We start from the raw sequence: 20,812 nt of genomic DNA, 5'->3' as shown, positions 1-20,812 counted from the left end.
CCTTCAGATCTAACTCTGAGTGCAAGACCCCAGGCTGTTTAATTAAGTGAAGATGGTCCTTACTTTTCAGACATTCCTAGCTGTTCTAGATGAATCTTAGAGCGGGAAGGAAGGACACCAGGCACACCGGTGCATGTGAAGGGGATGTGTTCCAGTCACTCTGGACCCACGGTTCCCAGCTCTGCTGAGCACTGGAAACCCCTGGGGGTGGGGGGACCTTTAGAAATCCCAGGCCACTCCCAGGACAGATTAAATCAGAATCTCGTGGTGGTGGTAGGGGACCAGGTGACACCACTGAAGAGCCAGGGCTGAAACCCACTGCTTTGTGGGCTCTCTGTCCCAAGGACGGTGAGGGCAGGTCCTGGGGACCGGCAGGCATGGGGCCGCTGAGCATGTCCTGGCTCCGGTGTTTCCCCTGCACCGCTGATGCGCAGCCTGGGCCAGGATGGGTTAGCACTGCCGGTGGTGAGGAGCAGAGGGTCTGAGCCAGCTCCCGCCCTGGACTGTCACTGCATCCCACAGACGCTTGCCTGCAGTGGTGACCGGGGCAGGGGCGGGGCTGAGAAGGAGCGCCACAGAGCAGGGCTGAGTGCCCCACAGACCCAGACCTCAACCCCACAGAAAAGGTGCCATTTCTTTACTTGACGAACCCCAGTGAAGCAATGGAGCTGTCAGTCTGTACTGGGATTTTGTGACGGTAGTTTCCCAGACTGGAGGGTACGGCTACAGAGAAACCATTGAAAGGAAATCACTCCTCACCCTGTTGGGCCAGTTCCCACCAGAGGCCAGTTTCCCCGCTAACAGCTCCCTGGCGCTTGGCTGTTTATGAGGGACTTTTATGGACATTATCTCAGGAGAGGCTGGCCACCTTGACGAAGGGGGAATCTGAACGTGGCACATGTGTGAAGGCGGGGGCAGTGACCTGCCTAAGGCCCACAGCGCTGAGTCAAGGAGCCCCGCGTTTAGGCCTCCTCCCTCCCAGTTCTGGGGCCTTTCCATTTTCCTGGGATGGATCCTGCCCGGTGGGGAGCTGGAGGGTTTCTCGCAGTGGGGATGGCGGAGTCCAGGCTGGCAGGGGCCTCTGAGGCACTCCGCAGAGGCTCCGCCTGGCCCCGGCTGGAGAAGAGGGCAAGGGGGTCACACCAAGGTTCCTGTCCAGATGGAAACACTTCCAAACTCAGGGATTAAGGAAGGTTTTATTAAAAAGCACTCTAGAAAGGGGTTTACCTCATTTTCTCAGATTTTAAAGCCATCCTTGCCAGTTGGAAACAGCAGATTTGACACCGTGGATGACGAACGCCCCATACGGGGGATATATACCTGTCCACACGTGCCCCTGGCAGGGATTTAAACGTTCCACAGCTTTTTCATGAATCCTAAATCAACTAGATTCATCCTGGCCCTTGGTGAAGTGTGTGAGGCGGCGGGCGAGGCTTACGTTAAATCACCCTCTCTGGGCTCCTGCTCTTAGGCTGATAGTCACAAATTCCCCATAATGAGCACTCCTGAAGAAGCCCAGACAGACAGCGCCACTAAATTAAGAGCAGAGGGAGCCCAGGGCAGGGGAGAGGGAAGTGTTTGCTTTGGCTGGGGAAGGTGCCTGGGGCCCGGCCTGCATGTTTGCCTGACAGGGAGGCCTGATAAGTGGGCTGTGTGGAAAGTGCTGCGTGGTGGGGCCTGGCCATCTGCCGCACGTTGGGGGAGGCCGCACCTGCTGGCCCTCTGGCCCTGACCTGGTGGAACCCTTGTCACCCTTCTTCAGCTTCCTTTGCAGCCACACAACCACTAAGAACCCAAGATTATTTTTTCTCCCCTTGAGAATAAAAATTGAACCCTTGAACTTTTGTTTTGATGAATTACTTCCAGGCTGCTATTTGTTTGGAGAACAAAGCTCCCAGCTGCAGGGTGGGTAGAGGCCAAGAGACAAACACCCAACCGACCACAGAGTGACTTTTCAAGACAGCATGGCCAACTGGAGACAGCACAGAAAAGCTGGGTTATCCTAGCTCTGCCATTTGTTAGCTGGGCAAGTTATTCAGCCTCTGTGTGCCTCAGTTTCCCCTCCTGTCAAAAGGGGGATCAGACTCTTGGCTCTGTACACTCACAGCACCCCATCTTTCAGTACAGTTTTCTGTACCATCTGGGCAATGGCATTAGCAGGAGGACGCCATCTTGACATAGACCTTGGGTTTATGCCTCTTCTTGTCAGAGAGGGTTGGAAATAGTGTCTTTATGTGGGCAAAACCTGGGTAAACACAACCGAACAATGTTGCTGACGTGTAGACTTCTTAAAGGGATGGATGATGGCTGATTTCAATGCATTTGTTCCAGGGGAGGGTTTCTTCCTTCACATATGTTCTGTTCACCATGCCCTCTTGTTCCTCCAACAGTTTCCCCTGCAGGCTTGGCCCTCTTTTCCCTACCATCAGCCTCCTTTCTTCTCCCGGACCATTCCTCTCAGCACGTAAGTGCGTCTTCACAACCACTGCCTCCCTTCAGCCCCAGCCTCCCGACTGCCCCTCCTCCCAGCCAAGCCCTTGGGTCAGCTGTCCCCACTCACTATCTCTACTTTTGCTCCTTCTTTTCTTTCCTCAACCACCGCAATGGCCCCTTTATTCTCCCAGGTCCCCGTCCACAGGGCACTTGTCCAGGGCCACCATGACATGCGAAGTGGCCACCAGGCAGCATCCCATTCTTGCTTAGCCTTCCAGCAGCCCTGGGCTCTACCACCCCTCTCCCCTGGACCACGTTCCCCTGCAGGCCTGCCTGAGGCCACACTCGCTCCCCTGCTGTCTCTTCTCTCGCCCTGGCTGAGCCTTCTCAGTAGCTTTGGTGAGATCTTCCTGCTTACCCCCAAATGTCAGAGTGCCCCAAGGGTCTGTGTCAGCGATTAGAATAACCCTATTTACTCTCCTCAATAGGGATTCCACCCAGTGCATTCAGACCTTGCCGCTGAGCTCCAGACTCGTGTTCAGGGGCCTACTTATCTCCTCTGATATCTCAAAGGGCTACTGAAACTTGAATGGGCCAGCCGGAAATCTGAATTCCCCTGGCAACTTCCCTCTGGTGTCCACTCCGCCCTGCCTTCCTGCTGATGGCATCCCCATCCTGTTAGCTGCTCAGAACAGGTGCCCATGAGCCCTTCTGGCTCTCTTTGCCCTCACGACTCACGTCCGATCTGCCACTAGGTCCAGGCTACCCTCACCCCTTGCCTGGACCTCCCCAGGAGCCAGATGACTGTGCTAATCCCGGACCTCTACAACCTCTGCTGTGTACAACGGCCAGAGTCAGCTTGCCAAAGTTTCGGTCAGACCACATCGCACCATGGCTTAAATTCTTCAGTGAGTTTCCCACTACATCAGGAATAGAAGCCAAGCCCCTTACCCTCGCCCACAAGGCCTGTTCATTTGGCTCCTGTTCTCGAGCTGAGCCCTTAAGTGACTCTGGCCTCCTTCCCACCCTGTGACCAAGCAAAGCTCCCTCCAGGGCTGTTCACTTTCTACTCCTTCCGCTTGGAATGCTTGCTCACAGGACACTGCATGGACACTCCATTCTCACTATTCAGCTACTAGTTCAAGGTTCCCCTCCCCAGGGAGCCCCCGCCCCCGCCCCAGTTAATGGCAGTCTTCCCTGTGGCTCTCTACCACATTATAGATTTTAGCTATTTCATAGCACTTACCAGCACGACAAATGGTCTCTATTTGTGGGTGTGTTCTCTGTCTCTCCCCCACCTCCAGAACGCCATGGAAGGCCATCCTTTACTTGGGATGTTCCATCCCCGTGTGCAGAACCCCTAGTGTCTCAGCTGCAGACAGTTGGCCATGAAACTGACTGTGGGCTTCTTGCAGCAGGTGTCAGTCATTATAGGATCTGAGTCTGCCATTTCATCCACCAAGGCGTTGACATGGGAAAGCAACACTCAACCTGCCTGGTAGCCTTTGGCTTACTGGGACGAGGTTAAATGCGAGGGGCCAGCGTAAGGGGTCTTGGGTCTTATCGCTGTGGGTCTCTGGGGGAGAAGGAGGCAGGAGAAGAGGAGGCCTGTCCATAGCAGGGGGCAGCTTCCAGGAGGAAGATGGGGGAGGTGGGTGACAAAGGCCAGGAAGGGCCTTCTCTGCTTCTTCCTGTTGTCTGGAACACCACAAGTATTCCTTCTGTAACTGTTAAAGGGGTCCTCAGGCCTGAGCTTTCAAGAGGTGTTTACGTCTACAACTCATTGGCAAGAACCATGCTCCAATAGGAGAGTGATATTTCTAGCTAGGAATTCAAGTTACCAAACCATCACTCAGCCCCTTCCCATATGGAGAAGGCTGGACAAAGGAGAGATGGCTTTGGGGACACAGAACAAAGGGAGCTGAAGATCCGGAGGAGGGAGGGAAGCTTTGCCAAGCAAGGCGAGAGCACCTGGGCCTGCCACCCCCTTGGGTCTGTCTTGGTGTTCGTGATGCTGTCTTCTGGAGCTTTTTTCCAGGAGGAAGCAGAGGCCAGGCACATGTGAAGGGACCACAAGTTCAGTCCTGTGGTTTCAGGAATATACAGGAAGCTCACTTCTCACTCTGGCCTCCCCCTTACCTCCCTCAAGGGTTGGTGAGCAGAGCTGGGTGACCTGTGACCCTGGAGGAGGAGGAAGGTGCACTTACATTTCTTCTGCAGAATGCTCTGTCTGGCCTTGATGAATGCCAGGATGTCAGAGTCAGTCTGGCTGTCCCCAGTGAGAGGGATAGATGATGCTGGCTTCTCAGGGATGCTGAGGACAAGCACATGCACACATCACTGTACCTTACATTTGAACTCCATGCTTACCTTTCCAAAGTGCTTTCCATGTTCGGTAACCGGATCTCACCCAGGAGGCTGCCTGGCAGTCTGCCTCCTGACCCCTCCACCCAGTCTGTGCAGGAACCACAGTGACCCTTTCATCATATCCTCCTCCTCTGGCTTAACCCTGTTGGTGGATTCTCCTCACTCTCAGAGTGAAATTCAGACTCTCTTCATGTGTGATCTGGGCCCTGGGCTACTACTCCGCTCCAGCCGCCCTGCCCTTCTTTCTTTAAAAAAAAAAAAAAATTTTTTTTTAATGTTTGTTTGAGAAGAGGGAGAGACACAGTGCAAATGGGGGAGGGGTAGAGAGAGAGAGGGAGACACAGAACATGAAGCAGGCTCCAGGCTCTGAGCTGTCAGCACAGCCCAACGCGGGGCTCAAACTCACAAACAGTGAGATCGTGACCCGAGCCAAATCAGATGCTTAACTGACTAAGCCACCCAGGCACCTCAGCCCTGCCCTTCTTTCTGTTATTCTCTCTCTCTCTTTTTTTAATATGAAATTTATTGTCAAATTGGTTTCCATACAACACCCAGTGCTCATCCCAACAGGTGCCCTCCTCAATGCCCATCACCCACTTTCCCCTCCCTCCCACCCCCCATCAATCCTCAGTTTATTCTCAGTTTTTAAGAGTCTCTTAATGGTTTGCCTCCCTCCCTCTCTAACTTTTTTTTCCGCTTCCCCTCCCCCCATGGTCTTCTGTTAAGTTTCTCAGGATCCACATAAGAGTGAAAACATACAGTATCTTTCTCTGTATGACTTATTTCACTTAGCATAACACTCTCCAGTTCCATCCACGTTGCTACAAAAGGCCATATTTCATTCTTTCTCATTGCCAGGTAGTATTCCATTGTATATATAAACCACAACTTCTTTATCCATTAATCAGTTGATGGACATTTAGGCTCTTTCCATAATTTGGCTATTGTTGAGAGTGCTGCTATAAACATTGGGGTACAAGTGCCCCTATGCATCAGCACTCCTGTATCCCTTGGGTAAATTCCTAGCAGTGCTATTGCTGGGTCATAGGATAGATCTATTTTTAATTTTTTGAGGAACCTCCACACTGTTTTCCAGAGCGGCTGTACCAGTGTTATTCTCTTACTCAATGGTTTTGCTTTGGCTGTCTCCTTTCCCCAGCCTGCTCTCCCCCCGAGACCTTTGCATGGTTGAATATGCTTTGTCTCTGCATCTTCCCCATCTCTGGTGCAGCCCCCGCCCCTCGCCTTCCCTAAACCAAGCCCATTCCACCTGAGGTGTCACTGTCTCCTTCAGCACCCAACTTAGATGGCACATCCTTTAGGACGTCTACCCAGTGCATCCCTACCCCCCCACCATGGCTTAGCTAGTTCCTGGGGCAGATAAGTATTCTCTCTTCTCTCTGTAAAAACAGTTAGCTGAGTAAGTTGCCATGGCTGAAAAAAAAATACTACATTTCCCAGCCTCCTTTGCTGCTATGTGTGGTCAGGTGACCAGGTCCCAGCCAATGAGATTTATAAGAAGTGTGGGATTTCCAAAAAATCCTTTTAAAAAAGTAAGAATGTATGTGCCTTTCTCCCTCCTCTTTTTCCATTTAATAACAAGCCTGCCCCCACAAGAAAATTCTAAGCAGTGCCCTCCTGGCTTGCAAGCCTCATCCTCATACAGCAGGTGATAGTATCCACTCTGTCAGAAGCCAGTGAGGACTGTCCACAATAAGGGGCTGTTCCCCATCACAAGTAGTTGTGTTGGCATCCAGCTGCAGTCAGTGACAAGGGCTCCCGTGGGGCTGCACGGAGCTGTTCCTTCTGTCTGGGCTCGGGGAGGGGCATGGCTGGACCTCACCCCTTAGACTGCTTGGGAGGAGAGTAGGGTCTGCCAGGTGAAGAAGGGTGTTCAGGTGTTCTAGTCAGAAGGCATAAAGGGCACTGCTGAGGAGAGGCCTTGGCAGCTTTGTTCGGTCTGGAGTGAATGGCTCACAGGGCCAAGGCTAGCTAGGCTTGTCAACTCTCTGCCCTTCCTGGCCTGGGGACCCTGTGGCAGGGCTATGTTGGAATGGCCAGTGGGCTGGCTCTTCTTTCCTTTAATGGCCCTGGGTATATCTATTTACACAGACACTTGGAGCAATTCTGCCCGCGCAGGGCAGCAGAGGCCCCTGGGAGAAAACTTCTCTGCCTTGGGACTCGGTATCTGTGAGAGACTCCAGGGTATTTCTGGGGTGTCAGGGTGGAGGCCAGCCCTGGGCTGTGTCTGTGCAGCCACTGGACACGGGGCTCCTCAGGATGTGGGAGAAGAGCACTGGCAATTTTGACCCATTCCACTCATGGCAGGGGCTGTCACAGGCATCAGAGGGAGACGACAGACCTGTCTTCCAGGGAGGCGCTGGTGCTGCTGGGCTCCCGGCTGTGCGGGATGGGACAAGGCGAGGGCAAGATTTTCCTGGCGTTCACATCACTGCAAAAGGAAAATGACAAAAGGAAGAGGTATGAGAGGAGGTTTCCAGAAGAGAAATTTAGGTTTGTATTTAGGAGCCATAGGGACTGAATGTTTGTGTCCCCCAAATCCATACGTTGAAGCCCAAGCACCCAATGTGATGGTATTTGGAGGTGACGCCTTTGGGAGGTAATGAGGTTTTGAGGAGGTCCTGAGGGTGGGGCCCCATGATGGTACTGGTACCCTCACAAGAAGAGGAAGAGAGATCAGAGCTCCATCTCTCTACCATGTGAGGACACGGCGAGAACATGGCCATCTGCAAGCCAGCAGGAGGGTCCTTACCAGCCACAGAACACCCTAGTCGGGGTGGTGTGATGAGATAACAGGGATTTGTTTCTCACAGTTCTGGAGGCTGGGAGTCTGGGATCAGGGTGTGGCAAGGTCACGTTCTCATGAGGGTCCTCTTCTGGCAAACTGCCAAATTCTCATTGTGTGCTCACAGGACAGAAAAAGAGTGAGCTAGCTCTCTGGCCTCTTCTTACGAAGGCACTAATCCCATCAACGAGGGCTCTACCCTTGTGACTTAAAGAGGCACCTCCATATACCATCGTATCTGGGATTAGGTTTCAACATACGAAGTTTTGGAGGATGCATTCAGTTTATAACATTCTGTCCCTGCCCCCCATCCCTTCACCCCCAACAAATTCACATCCTTCTCACACGTGAAACACGTTCCCTCCATCCCAGCAGCCCCCAAAGGCTTAACTCATCCTGGTATCAACTCTAAAGTCCAAAGTCTCATGTAAATCAGAGACGGGTGAGACTGGAAGTCGAATCACCCTGAGGTGGAATTTCTCACTGGCTGTGAACATGTGAGAGCAGACAAGTTATGTGTTCCCAAAATACAATGGTGGACAGGCATAGGTTAGACATTCCCATTCCACAAGGGAGAGAGAGGAAGGGAGGGGGGGAGGGAGAAAAGAAGGAAGGGAGGGAGGGAGGAAGGAAGGAAGGAAGGAAGGGAGGAAGGGAGGAAGGAAGGAAGGGGTGATGGGTCCCAGGCAAGTTCGAAACCTAGCAATGCAAACTCTGTGAGAACTTAAGGCTTGAGAATAATCCTCTTGGGTCCAATGTTCTGCCTTCTGGATTCACTGGGGTGACAGTCCCGTCTTCTGGACCCACTGGGTAAAGGTCCTGCTGGGCTCTGCTGGGCAGGGGTCGTGCCCTCATGGTTCTGCTGGGAGGCCCTGCCCCCACAGCTTTTGAGGGGGCAGTGCCCACTCCCGCTTTTGAAACGGAAGAGGCAGCCAGGATGCTCTCTCAATTGCCTTCAGGGTCACTCTTCCCTTAACTTGGAAGAATAGTGCACATTCATAGCAGAAGACCTGTGCCATTTAATCCTCTCAATTGTCTCATTATCCTCATTATATAAATGAGGAAATGGAAGCTTAGGGAGGTTAAAGAAATTCTAAAAGTTACCGGCTGGCTAGTGGCAGAATATGAATCTAACCGATGACTCTGTGAGGCATCAGAATCCGTTTCTGAGCCATGATCCTTTATTAACTGGACCCGGCTCTGTGGGGTTCTGAGGAAGCACATGTTGGGGATGCATAGCTCACTCCTGCCCACACCGACTGAACAGCCCCTGGTTCCAAATGATAAGTCAGACCCAACAGGTGTCTGACCCACTCAGGCAGGTGCGGTTTGGCCCATTTAACTAGCTTGCCTAATGTGTGCACCTTGCCTTGGATTCCTGGTTGCAAACACCCGAACCCAACAGTGCTCCTTGGGAGAGGAAGAGGCCGGCCACCAAAGTTGTCCCAAGATGCCAGTGGCATGATGGGATTCTCTCCCTGGTCTGGGATGGTCCTGCATAGACACCATATCCAACCTGGGAGAGGCCTCAAAATTCCTCTGGCTGGGACTCTCCTTTACAGATGGGGGCACTCGGGCTGAGAGGCGGGTTAGGGTTAGACAGGGCCACTGGCTTTGCCTAGCCTGCACCATCAGTCCGAGGCACTCCACAGGCCCTGCAACCTGCTGCCCCACCCATGGGTACAGCCCCTTCCCCAGCTCTGGCCTTCAGCCCTCTCCCATCTCAGCCCTCCCTGGGCCCGCCTCCACAGGTTCGAGACTGCGGGTCAAACAAACAGGGAAGGAAATCAGAGCCTGGGAATCCCTCCCACCCCCATGCCTATTTCCCTGCATCCCAGACTGTACTGGGCGGCAGGGAGAGACGGGGATCTGTGCTGTCTGGTCAGAGAAACTGTAGAACCAGAGGCAGCCATGAGGTGGCAGAGGCTCTGCGTGCTTTCCTTTGGAGAAAGTGGCCAATGATCCGGGCTCCTTCTGAACGGTTCCTGGTGCAGGCCTCCAGAAGGGGAGAGAGGGCTTTCCGTTTCGTAGGTGCTTCGACTACACCAGGTCAAAGTCAGTTTGGAAATTGTAGCCAGTCTTGCCAGATCAAGTCACTGGCACTCAAATGGCTCATTAACTCAATGGATTCCCAATGGATTCCCAGTAGATCCTGCTTAGGATTCCAGGGAACATCCAGGTACAAACTGTTGAGGGCTGGTAGCATGTGGAAGAGGGGCAGAGGTGGACAATGGCCAGGGCAGAAAGGGGTCAGGATCACACTGTGGAAAGATGGGGGTATCCAGGACCCTCTGCAGAGGCCCAGTCGCCCAGCCTGCTGCCTCGACCACTCAGGAGGGTGGCATAATGTGAAGGATTGGGGCTCCTGAGGGAGAGGACTCCTCCAGTCCTGAAGCTGCTCGAGGGCCCCCCGGATGCCACAGCTAAGTTTCTGGACCCTTAGGATCACACTGCAAGTTATTTTTGTTTTCTTCCCTGACCAACCAGCCTCTGACACTGCATTCGTTTCTCATGTTGATATTCCTTCTGGAGACAGAACACACCAGCCATCAGAATTAACTACCTCTTTCCTAATAGGGATTAATAAGTGGTAGTAATAACAAGCCTCCTGGGTTGCCAATCAGAGTGCTGTGCATTTAGCGTGATCCGCCTGCAGGCACGGGGCATCCCTGGGGAAGTGATGAGGTCAAGTTTCTTTCGGAACCCGAGGAGCAGAGGACCGCCCACCAGGCCTGCAGTGAGTCCATGGACAGCAGCCTCTCTGGAGCTCGGGTGGAAACTGCCTGCTGGACTCTCACGCTCTCGCCCCAGCAGCTGCTCAATGGCACTGGTGCATTTATCTGCATGGAACGATAGTGTCAGAGGGACCTCGGCGCATCTTATAGCTGAGATGAGGAGATCCCCAAGGGGGAGCTGCCTTGCTTGCTCAAGGTCCTGTTGATTGGAAGAAGTACAAGGAGGATTTCTCTCAGACATCCTTTGTGAAAGTCTACACCGAAGGGACTCCTTGCAGGTGACCAGCGGTCTCATCTGATGCACACCTCTGAAATTACGGGTTGCAGCTTCAGGGTTAAGGGTGTCTTGGCAGGCACATCCAGGGATCATCTTCAATTGGAACACCTAAGGAAAAGGAATATCCAGGGATGCCAAGGCCCTACTACTGGAAGGGGGGCATGATTCTTATAGTGGTTCCCCAAGAAGATTCTAGGAAGCCCTGCCCAGTGTCTGATTCTTAGACTTCTTCCATGGTGGGCACTCTCTCACAGAAGCTGGGAGGTAAAGGCTGGTGGCAGGGGGACAAATGGACAAGCAATACAGAGAGGCAGCCTTGGCTGATGGACAGCAAGGGAGAAGGGGAAAGCAGCCTAGACAGGAAGGCAAAAAGAAAAAAAGAGGGAGAAGGGGAATGTAGGGTGGGGATACAGGTGGGCAGGGAGAGAAAGTGGAAGAAAGGGATGGAGAAGAATATAGTGCAGGAGTGAAGCAGAGAGGGGAGAGGAGGTGGGGAGAGAGCAGGGGGGAGGGAGGTGGGAAGAACGGAGCCTGGAGTTCAGGATTACTGGGTAATCTTCGTGTTGCCAACCACAGAGTTAAACAACCCCTTTCCCTTTCTGTGCCTGCTAGTTAAACGAGGGGTTGAATTCAGGGTTTCTCGACAGAAATGGTGAAGGCCGACGGCAGGGAGTTCTGGTTTTCCAGTCAGAGGTTGGCTTTGTGAGCAACTGCCTTTTGAAAATCCTGGCCCCTTGGGCAGATCAGGCTGTGGGCACACAAAGAGGGGAGAGCCCAAGGAGGAGGACCTGGCATTTCGCAGAACCTAAAGAAAGCACGGTTGAATGAAATAGCACAGCATATGGGCTGGAAACTGCCGCCTCCTGCAAGTGCCCCTCAAGGGCAGTCATTGATGTGAGGAGTGAGCAGGGTGGCTGGACGCCGACAGGTCTGGGTTCCAATCCTGCCTTACCACTGACTAGCTGGGCGACCCTGAGCAAGTGAACTGAGCTCTCAGAGCCCGGGTGTTCTCATCTGTAAAATGGGGACAATGATAGTATGTATGTGGCACATTTGCTCAGTGCCTGGCCTACAGGGTTCCTGGAAACGACAGGGTATTATTCCTGTGAGAGAAGAAAGCTAATGCTGTCTCCTCAGAGAACTTAAGGACATCAACAACTAATCCTGCACTGCTGGAGGTTTGCAGAGAATGTCTGAGGAACCATGACCCGGGCACAGGGTCTCCTCCCCACCTCACCCCTGCTAGAGCCTGTGAGCTCTTTTCTGTCAGCATTAGAAAGCATGTGGCAGTGATTTCCTTGTCAAAGGTGGAGCCCCCAGACCGCTCCCTTTCCAGTCAATAACAGGGACCTTTCCTCTCACCTATTGGAAACTTTCTGCCTACAATTTTTGGTATCTGAACTGCAGTGTGGGAGGGAATTTAGGGGTGCCAACCACTCACAGGTGAGGTGTCTTAGCAAATTCTGTTCAGGATATTTGGTTATTTCTGCTGAGGTTTAGAGGTCAAACCAGAGCACTGGCTGCCACCAGAGATGACAGGGCCTGATATTCCAAGGCCTACCTGGGCCATCTCCCCAAAGACCCTCCTGTGAGCAGTCTTCAAAGGGGCCTGGGGTAGAGTTCTGCGAACAAGATTTTGAGAAAAGCTTCCACGGGTGACCTTTACTTTGAAATTCAGAGTTGTGAATTTCATTTGGCAGCCATGGTCTATTTCTACTGTATAGCCCTTGGAGTGTGTGTATTGGGCCTTCACACACACACACACACACACACACACTTCATTGTCTTTGAAACAAAGAAAACTTAGAGATGGAGCTTCCTACTTGCTAGGCAGGGTATTTCTACCAGTAAGGAACTATGCAAGAGATCTAGAAAAGAGGCTGGGGAAATAACAAGGGGTTCTGAGCCTCATCACTGGGACGAGAGCTTGGTGTTGTGTGGGATACATGACAGACTCAGGACTGAGGCAGAGTATTAACCAGGGAAAGCCCTGTCCTCTTGGATGGGCCAATGTTTTTCAAACATGCTCTGTGGAATCCAGAAGTTTCAGGAGAAGGAGACAGCTATACAGGGGTTGCAAACTCAAGTGCTCCAGAGTTTGGCAGGTGCCCAAGTGAATGCAGAGAGGGCCAGTATAGGACGCTAATGCTAAGCTGTCTGTATTGCTGTAGAGCAAGTCTATCTATGCTGCCTTTTTAAAGGATATTAAATTAATGGGCAGGTTTTTGGAGAAGTTTTAGGTTTACAGAGAATTGAGCAGATGGTGCAGACTTCCCATATAGCCCCCCTCTCCCATCTTGTAGTTTCCTGTATTATTGTCTTGTATGAGTGTTGGACATCTGTTACAACTGATGAACCGATATAGATACAATGTTATTAACTCAAGGCCACAATTTGTTTACCAGGGGGTTCACTCTTTCTGTTGTACAGTTCTACAGATTTTAACAAATGCATAATATCATATTCCCATATGTTTTGCTGCCTTAAAAATCTCTAGTGTTCCCCCATTCATCCTTTCCACCTCTCCCTTCTCACCCTGACAATTACTAGTTTTTTTTACTGTCTCCATAGTTTTGCCCTTTCCAGAATGTCACGTTGGAATTGCACATTAGGTAGCCTTTTCAGATTGCTTCTTTCACTTAGTAATGCACATTTAAGTTCCCTTTATGTGGTTTCCTGGCTCAATAGCCATGAAGTAATGTAATAATGTGTGTCAACCATACTTGAAAACAACAACAAAAGAACAGTTTTAGGCTTACAGAAAATCTGCAAAGATAGTACAAAGAGTTTCCATGTACCTCACACCCACTTGCCCTTATCATACAATCTTACACTGGTATGGTACATTTGTCACAACTAGTGAAACAATGCTGATACTTATCATACTAATGAAATAATGCTGATAATTATCATTAATTCAAGTCCATACTTTATTTGCATTTTCTTAATTTTTACCTAGTGTGTTTTTTTTGGACCTAGGATCCCATCCAGGCTAGCATATTACATTTTGCTGTCATGCCTCCTTAGGCTCCCCTTGCCTGTGACAGTTTCTCACATTTTTCTTGTTTTCGATGACCTTGACAGTTTTGAGGAGGACTGGTTGGGTATTCTGCAGCATGTCCCCCAGTCGAGACTTACACGATGTTTTCCTCATGACTGGACTGGGGCGATGGGATTTCGAGAGGACCACAGAGGTAAAATGCCATTCTCATAACATCATATTAAGGGTAATGTCTGGCATAACGCCCCTCCCACCCCAGTCAAATAGAGGGAAAGCTCTATTTCACATTTTCCAACCTAAGAGCTCAGCTCCTATTCAATCCCAGTCACAGGACTGCTCCTTGGTGGCAGAGGCCGACACCCCACGCAAGCTGCCCTGGCCTCTGTCCTGACAGCAGATCTCTCTGGGGGACAGAGGATGGCCGAGGCATGCGTCACTGGCTCTACCCCCTGAGTTGTGTGGTTGCAAAGAGATAATAACGTGGGTGGCATGAGAAGGAAGCTGCCTTCAGAAGGTGGTGTGGGGGGAAGTGGAGTCCCTGCTGGATCATGCCGGCATTCAGGGAAACTGGCTCCTGGTTGTCCTCACGTGCAGGCCATCCTCCTGGGAGGCCACCCACATCTCTCCTGAATCTGTGCGAGGACAGTCTTTTAGCAGAGCTCCTCTGGATCCTGACTGGCCTACCACCAATATCCCCCTCCTTTCCAGTCCCCCCTCCACTCTCTCCCAAACTCTCCCTTCCACCTACTTCCAACCCCTTCTTCCTACTCAGGGGGCAGGACCAGGGCTCGTGCAATGAAAGCGCTTGTCTCTTGTCACCATGGCAGTAGGTCTGCTGGCTGCCAGGTCAGGGGAAAAGGACTGAGGAGGTGTGCTCAACAGGCTTTGGTCACACACTCCTGGAACCACTGGCTTGAGTATCTGCAGCTAGTGTAACAGTACGAGTGATTCACCATGGCGAATCAGGCAGCCTCTAGAGACCCCTACTCAGGGGAGAAAGAACAGGTTGAGGAGAGGCAGGGAAACTTTTCTTCAGCCTCACTCCTTACCTTTGGTTACAGAGAAGCTGAGACCTTTCACGCTGGGACTCAGGTGTCTGGGGAAAGGGCTTCATGTGATTGAGGGAATTCACTGCTGGAGAATTTACCTGTTGGCCCAAGGAGTTTCACAGTATTAGCTTGAATCTGATGACATGGGAAAATGTCTTTGATGTATTTCTTAAGGTGAAAAAGCTAGTTCTATAAGTTTCTATATACAACATGTGTGGGGGAAACAATTAATCTAGACATTGTGATCACTATACTGATGGGCATCAAAATATTATCTCTGGGTGGCAGGATTATGGGTAATGTCTGATTTACTCTTTGTCCTTTTCTGTGCTAAGCCTTCCACTTTGAGCCTGTATTATTTGCTTGTAGTCAGGAAAAAGTGTTTAACATGCAATCTGACAATTCTCCAGAAGTCCTCTCTGGTTCTGCTTCCCCTTGTCCCAAAGAGATGCTCGCAGAGGCAGGAGAAATCCACTGAGCACCTCCTGTAGAGGAACGGCTCCACCATGGTGCCCTGGCAACCTTGCATGTCTCCACACGGGGCTGGAGAGCAAGGCCTCAACTGCGGCTTCTCTGAATCTTGGCAGAATGCCCCGTGATTCTCCCAGAACCTGACAGCATAGCAGGCTCACGAGCAGCTGCTACAAGGCTATTTCCCACTTGCCTTCCTATCTCCCTGGGGGGTGGTCATGGGACCGTTTCTCATCACCTCCCATGTTCTGATGAGGTTTAAGGCTTTCTGCCTTGCTCCACTCAGCGTACATCTGCAGGCTATAAAACTGCCTAGCGGCAGCATAGAATTAACTCCTCAGCAACAGGGTGCCCCATCAGCCCTACTGCAGTCATCTGGTCCATTGTGTTTCAGTGACACCCTGTGGGGCAGAGGATACACTGAGCTGACATCTTTGGCTACTCCGGCTTTTGCTGCCTATGTGAACAAAATACGCTGTCTGAATCCATCAGCCTTGCCTGGACACTTCCTGAGTCACACGGGATCACCCTCACCATCCGCTCAGTGGCTAACCTCCCTTGGGCACCAGCAGTGGCTGGTGGCCTCGCCACGAAGGGGTCTTAACTGGAGAACAGACAGGACCCAGGGGTGCTGTGAACGTGGATGGGAATCAATGACGTTTTTATTTTTCCTAACTTCTACCTGAAATCTTGCATTTCTTTCAATGATACAATGTAGGCAACAAACCATAGTAGTATATGTAACGTCAGTGACTTCATCACTGGCTAAAAATCACAAGATATTTTCATATCATATTACACTGTGGCAGAAATACTGAAATACTGTGTTCACCACTACTTTGAAATTATGTTAAATATTAATAAATGTACCTTATTAATACATTCGTAAAGTGGTATACGTGTTTTTATACCATAACTTTGCTTTAAAAATATTTTGACAACTTTATTTCAGTCTTACTGGTTTTCTTTGTCATCTTGTATATTAAGTTTTATCCAAATATTCTTCTCTATTGTCTGGTAACATGGCTACTTGGCTGTGTGTCTTTGACCAAATAACTTCTTAGGCTCTCAGTTTCCTTGTCCTTGAAATGAAGGGGTCAGCTGTTAGATGATCTCTGAGAGATCCGCCAGCCGCCTCCGTTACACCAGAGCTGAGGACTTACAGGAGGACAACTGGAACTGGGCGTTTGTATTAACGCTTCTTAACTTGTTATCTTGGCCTTCATAATATTATAGGGAGCTTCCAGGAATCTGTCTAGCAAATATGCAAACATTTATCTACAAACAGGCTTCCAGTGCAAAACTAGACACAACCTAAACACTAAACGATCAAAGATTAAGTGGATTAAAATAAATTCATATGATGCAACAGTGACAGCCATTAGAATGATGTAGAACAAGAACATGGAAGAGCAGTCATGCTGTGCCGTGAAGTCCCAGAACAAAAGGTGTTTATGATACTTGAAGACCAGTATGATTCTATTTTTATAAAAACATATGGAGGGGCGCCTTGGTGGCTCAGTCTGTTAAGCGTCTGACTCTTGATTTCAGCTCAGGTCATGATCTCATGGTTCGTGGGATCCAGCCCTGCGTTGGGCTCTGTGCTGACAGCATGGAGCCTGCTTGGGATTCTCTCTCTCTCTCTCTCTCTCTCTCTCTCTCTCTGCCCCCTCCTGGACTCAAGGTAAATAAATTAACTTAAAAAAAAAGCCATATGGAAATATATGCATAGGAGAAAGAAGTAATATAATCCAACATGATAATATTGGTTATCCTTAAATGGTGGGGTTATGGTGATTTTGATCTCTTTGTGCTTTTCTCTATTTTCCAAAATTTCTATAACTTCCACATAAATTATAGAAATATATGTTTACATATACACATGTATGTATAAACACATACATACATACAATAAAACCTTGGATTGAGAGTAACTTGTTCTGCTAGGGTTCCACAAGCCTAGCAAACATTCCTAATAAATTTTAACTTGACAAGTGGTGTCTTGTAATACATGTAGTACGTAAGCCGAATGTCACATGATCACAACTGAGCCAGTGGTTCTTGAAACTTGCTTTGATATACGAGTGCTTTTGGATTACAAGCATGTTTCCAGAATGAATTTTGCTCGCAAACCAAGGCTTTCCTGCATATGACTGTAATAAAAAACAGCCAATGCTGTCAATATGGTGTCGCGGGGGAACATTACACAAAGTGACAGTGGCAGGTCCACCGGTTTGGGCTCATTTTCCATGGCCCACCTTTCTATGTGGCAGGCACCAGGGCACAGGGACAGTGGGCCCCTGACCATGTGCACTCCTCCTTACTAAGATGAGCACCTGTCTCCTGAGCCAAGGCTGAGAGCACGTGGGCCTGCCTCCGACAGCCCCTCCCCAGCGGCCCTAACATTCCCCAGGCCACAGGAGTGGGGCAGGCTCTAGGGCGGTGGGGGGGGGGTGGCGCTGCTAATACCTGCAGGCTGGTGGCTTCCTCGGCCCACCAGGCTTCAAACTCCTTCTGCAACTTCACCTTGGCTTTGTCCATGAGCAGCTGCAAGTGCTCGATCTCCACCTTCAGGGCCTTCAGGCGTGTGAACATCATTTTATACCTACAGTGGAATCAGAGAAGAGCCTTGACAGTCACTGGCGGGAGGAAGGGCCGCCCACGGAGTGTTGCTGCAGGGCCTGAGCCTGAGGATCTGGTGGTGCCGCTCTGGTGCCAGGAGCCGGGACCCAGAGGAGCCCACGGAGGCCGGGGCCCAGGGCCAGGGCTTGAGTCCATCGGAGAGAAGCACAGCCAGGTGTTTTTGTCCAGCGGGCCCACGGGCTCTGTGTATGAGATGAATACCCCCTCCTTCCAGAAGGATATCTACCATTACTGAGCACTTACTAAGGGGCAGGCATTCTTCTAGGTACTCGACATATAAACTCATTCAGACCTCGTCTTGGTCCCATGAAGAAGATGCTCCACTTTACACATTTGGAACCTGAGGCAAGGAGAGGTTACATAACTTGCTCTGTGGCAGGGGGCTAATAAACAGAGGGGCCAGGATTTGAATCCAGGCCATCTGGCTCTGGAAACCACAGTCTCAACCACCACACTCTTGCGCTGGTTCACCTTCAGGTTGAAGTGTGGAAGTTACAATACATTCGTCACTGTGTATATAAGTTTGGGGCATGCGACAACGAATCAGAAGTTGTCCAACAGGAAATAGCTCAACTGCCAACACATCTTGGCTCCCGAGATGACCCTGAGGCAGGAAATGTGGACCAAGGGGGCAACACAGAGTGGAGTAAAGCCACCAGGAGAATGGGTTGGGAAGAAACTGGGAAAAATAAACAGAGTGAGGGAGAAAGAGGATAACCCAGGGGCAAATCCACACTGGCAGGTGTGGGAGGGCAGCACAAGGCTTTCGGGAGGGAGGATGCTGGCAGGACACACAGTGCAGTCATGAGGAGTAGTCTGGGGGCTCAGAGTGGGGCTTTGTCCTCCCCAAGTCTCGGGTGGCAGGGATGTGTCGGGGGTGGGGAGGCCAGAGTGACCGGGTTTGCTCAGGGTACGTGCCCAGCTAGCCCAGGGGTGGCATGTCATAATGACACCATAGGCTCCTCGAGGGCTGGGAAGGTGACTTGTCTGCTCTCCCCAGGGCCTCCCCATGGCAGGGAGGAGAGAGCAAACATTTGTCGAACGTGTAAATGAATGCATGCATGAACTACAACGTTGGACTGGAGTGTTGCATGACATTCTGTGGCCATGCTAAGTATCAGTGACGGCCACGCATCTGTTTATGCTGGAGGTTCCTTCCTCTGTTAGTGAGATCATTTTGGTACCCTAAATGGCTGCAAGAGGGTGTGATGTTCTCAGGACGCCCCGCAGATAAGGAGCCTCGGGAGGAAAGGGGTAGATCGGCCTGTGGAAGACCTCCGTGGTCATACTTCCTGACTCCCCTAGATGGCAGCAGCAGATAAGACTAGTGAGCTGCATGCAGACTGGGACCTCAGGCTGGTCAAGGTGCCAAGTCAACCTCTCTACTGGCTCCAGGGCCCAGCTAGGCTTTCTGCTCCCGATTCCAACCTCATCCTGCCTGTGGTTTCTGCATCCCACATCTGTCTGCTCAAAGGCAGCACTCCCTCCAGCTATTTGAGGACTCAACTACTGGACCCACTTCCCAGAGCAGCTCCAGACCTGGGCTGGGGAGTGGCCACTCTGCCTGGCCCCGGGCAGCACATGGGTCATCCCCGAGAGCTCTAGAAGGCTGAGGTCAGGGTGTGTGGGGGTGAAAAAGTGGGTACCTTATCTTTTCTTCCTCCAGTTGTGATCGAAGCTTTTCTTCCAGCAAGTCTGGCATAGAAGGCATGGCTACGTTTTCTGAGATGCCTGTGGAAGAGAGATGCCAATGGGTTACTCCAACAAGGAAGAAATGTAAAAGGAGGAGTGTGATATTTAGGGCAGAGGACAAAGTAAAGTGCATCTCAAGGTGAAAGTACCTCTGTGAGTACTTTCTGGGGCCTTTGGATGGGAGTCTACTGCAGCCCCCTCCTTTCAATGGCAATATCTGCTTGGCGAAAGCCTAGGAGGAGAGGTTTCCATGACTATTTCGGCTGTCCCTCCCACAGTCCAACATCTGTCACTGGAAGACAATTGGGCCTTACATTGCTACTAATCCTTTTACTGTTGAGTTCACTTGTTTCCTCTTGAATCCCCAGGGAAGATGCAAAATAGCATTTTCCCATCCTCTGCTAGAGAGCCCCTCAGAAACCAAGAAGACATCACTAAACTGTCTCACATCTGTCACATCTGTCTTCACACCAATTGAGGCGCTGAGGATCTCATAGCCTCAAATCATGTCCCCTGTGTTGGATTTCCCTCCAAAGCCAAGGTTCCCAAGCCTGATTCGCCCAAGCAGTGCTGACATGCAGCCAGAGCTGAGAACAGGCTCGGATGCCCTGCCCATGAGCCGGGGCAACAGGACCCGACCAAAGTCTTGGTGACGGTTGTGTTCCTATGCATGCCGACCACTGCTACAGAGTTGCCCGCTCTGGCTAGTGTGCTCCTCTGGAGCCCGGCCTCTTCTGGCCTGGTGGGTGGGGTCTGTTCACCCTCCCAGGGGTCTCTGCGGCTGCTCTGTACTTCCTAGCCTCACGGAAGGTGTCTTGGAAGTCGGACCGCCCTGCTTCTTACTCCATGTAGGGGAGAATCTATTTTGGGCTGGGTGCTTTCTGGACATGATCAGACTGAATCCTTCTAATTTTTTTTAAATGTTTATTTTTGAGAGACAGAGAGAGACAGAGTGTGAGCAGGAGAGGGGCAGAGAGAGAGAGAGAGAAAGACTCACACAGAGAGTCTGAAGCAGGCTCCAGGCTCTGAGCTGTCAGCACAGAGCCCGACGCAGGGCTCGAAACCATGAACCGTGAGATCATGACCCCGAGCCAAAGTCAGACGCTCAATCGACCGAGCCATCCAGGCGCTCCAGACTGAATCCTTCTAGTACTCATTTGAAGCATTATTGCTTCCATTTTGCAGAGAGAAGGGCACAGAGGTTCAAAGAGGTTGACTTGGCCAGGCTAACTTCAGGAACCTGGATCCAAATCCGGTTTTGTTTGTTTGGAAGGGCCGTGGATTCAGAAATTCCTCCTGTTAACATTTCTGACAGATGGTCGTCTGCTTTCTGCCCAA

At 51.0% G+C, this 20,812-nt stretch overlaps 1 protein-coding gene across 1 annotated transcript in view; it reads right to left on the bottom strand.

Annotated features, from left to right (window-relative positions):
- Nucleotides 1–3,943: 3,943 nt before the first annotated feature.
- KIF6 (kinesin family member 6) overlaps nt 3,944–20,812 on the bottom strand; it is a 380,232-nt gene continuing 363,363 nt past the window's right edge. The window contains exons 17-22 of the mRNA XM_047103038.1: nt 19,429–19,513; nt 17,609–17,744; nt 14,669–14,766; nt 7,163–7,252; nt 4,573–4,747; nt 3,944–4,009 (exon numbers count right to left, since the gene is read on the bottom strand). Coding sequence (XP_046958994.1) covers nt 3,944–4,009; nt 4,573–4,747; nt 7,163–7,252; nt 14,669–14,766; nt 17,609–17,744; nt 19,429–19,513 — 650 coding nt within the window. The remainder of the gene's footprint in view (nt 4,010–4,572; nt 4,748–7,162; nt 7,253–14,668; nt 14,767–17,608; nt 17,745–19,428; nt 19,514–20,812) is intronic.

Source organism: Lynx rufus, unplaced genomic scaffold (genome assembly GCF_022079265.1).
Source record: "Lynx rufus isolate CCGP_SWC_20201006 ecotype Redwood Valley unplaced genomic scaffold, mLynRuf1.p SCAF_6, whole genome shotgun sequence".
NCBI lineage: Eukaryota > Metazoa > Chordata > Mammalia > Carnivora > Felidae > Lynx > Lynx rufus.
Note: the sequence above shows the minus strand (reverse complement) of the source record. Positions and strands in the feature narration are given on the sequence as shown.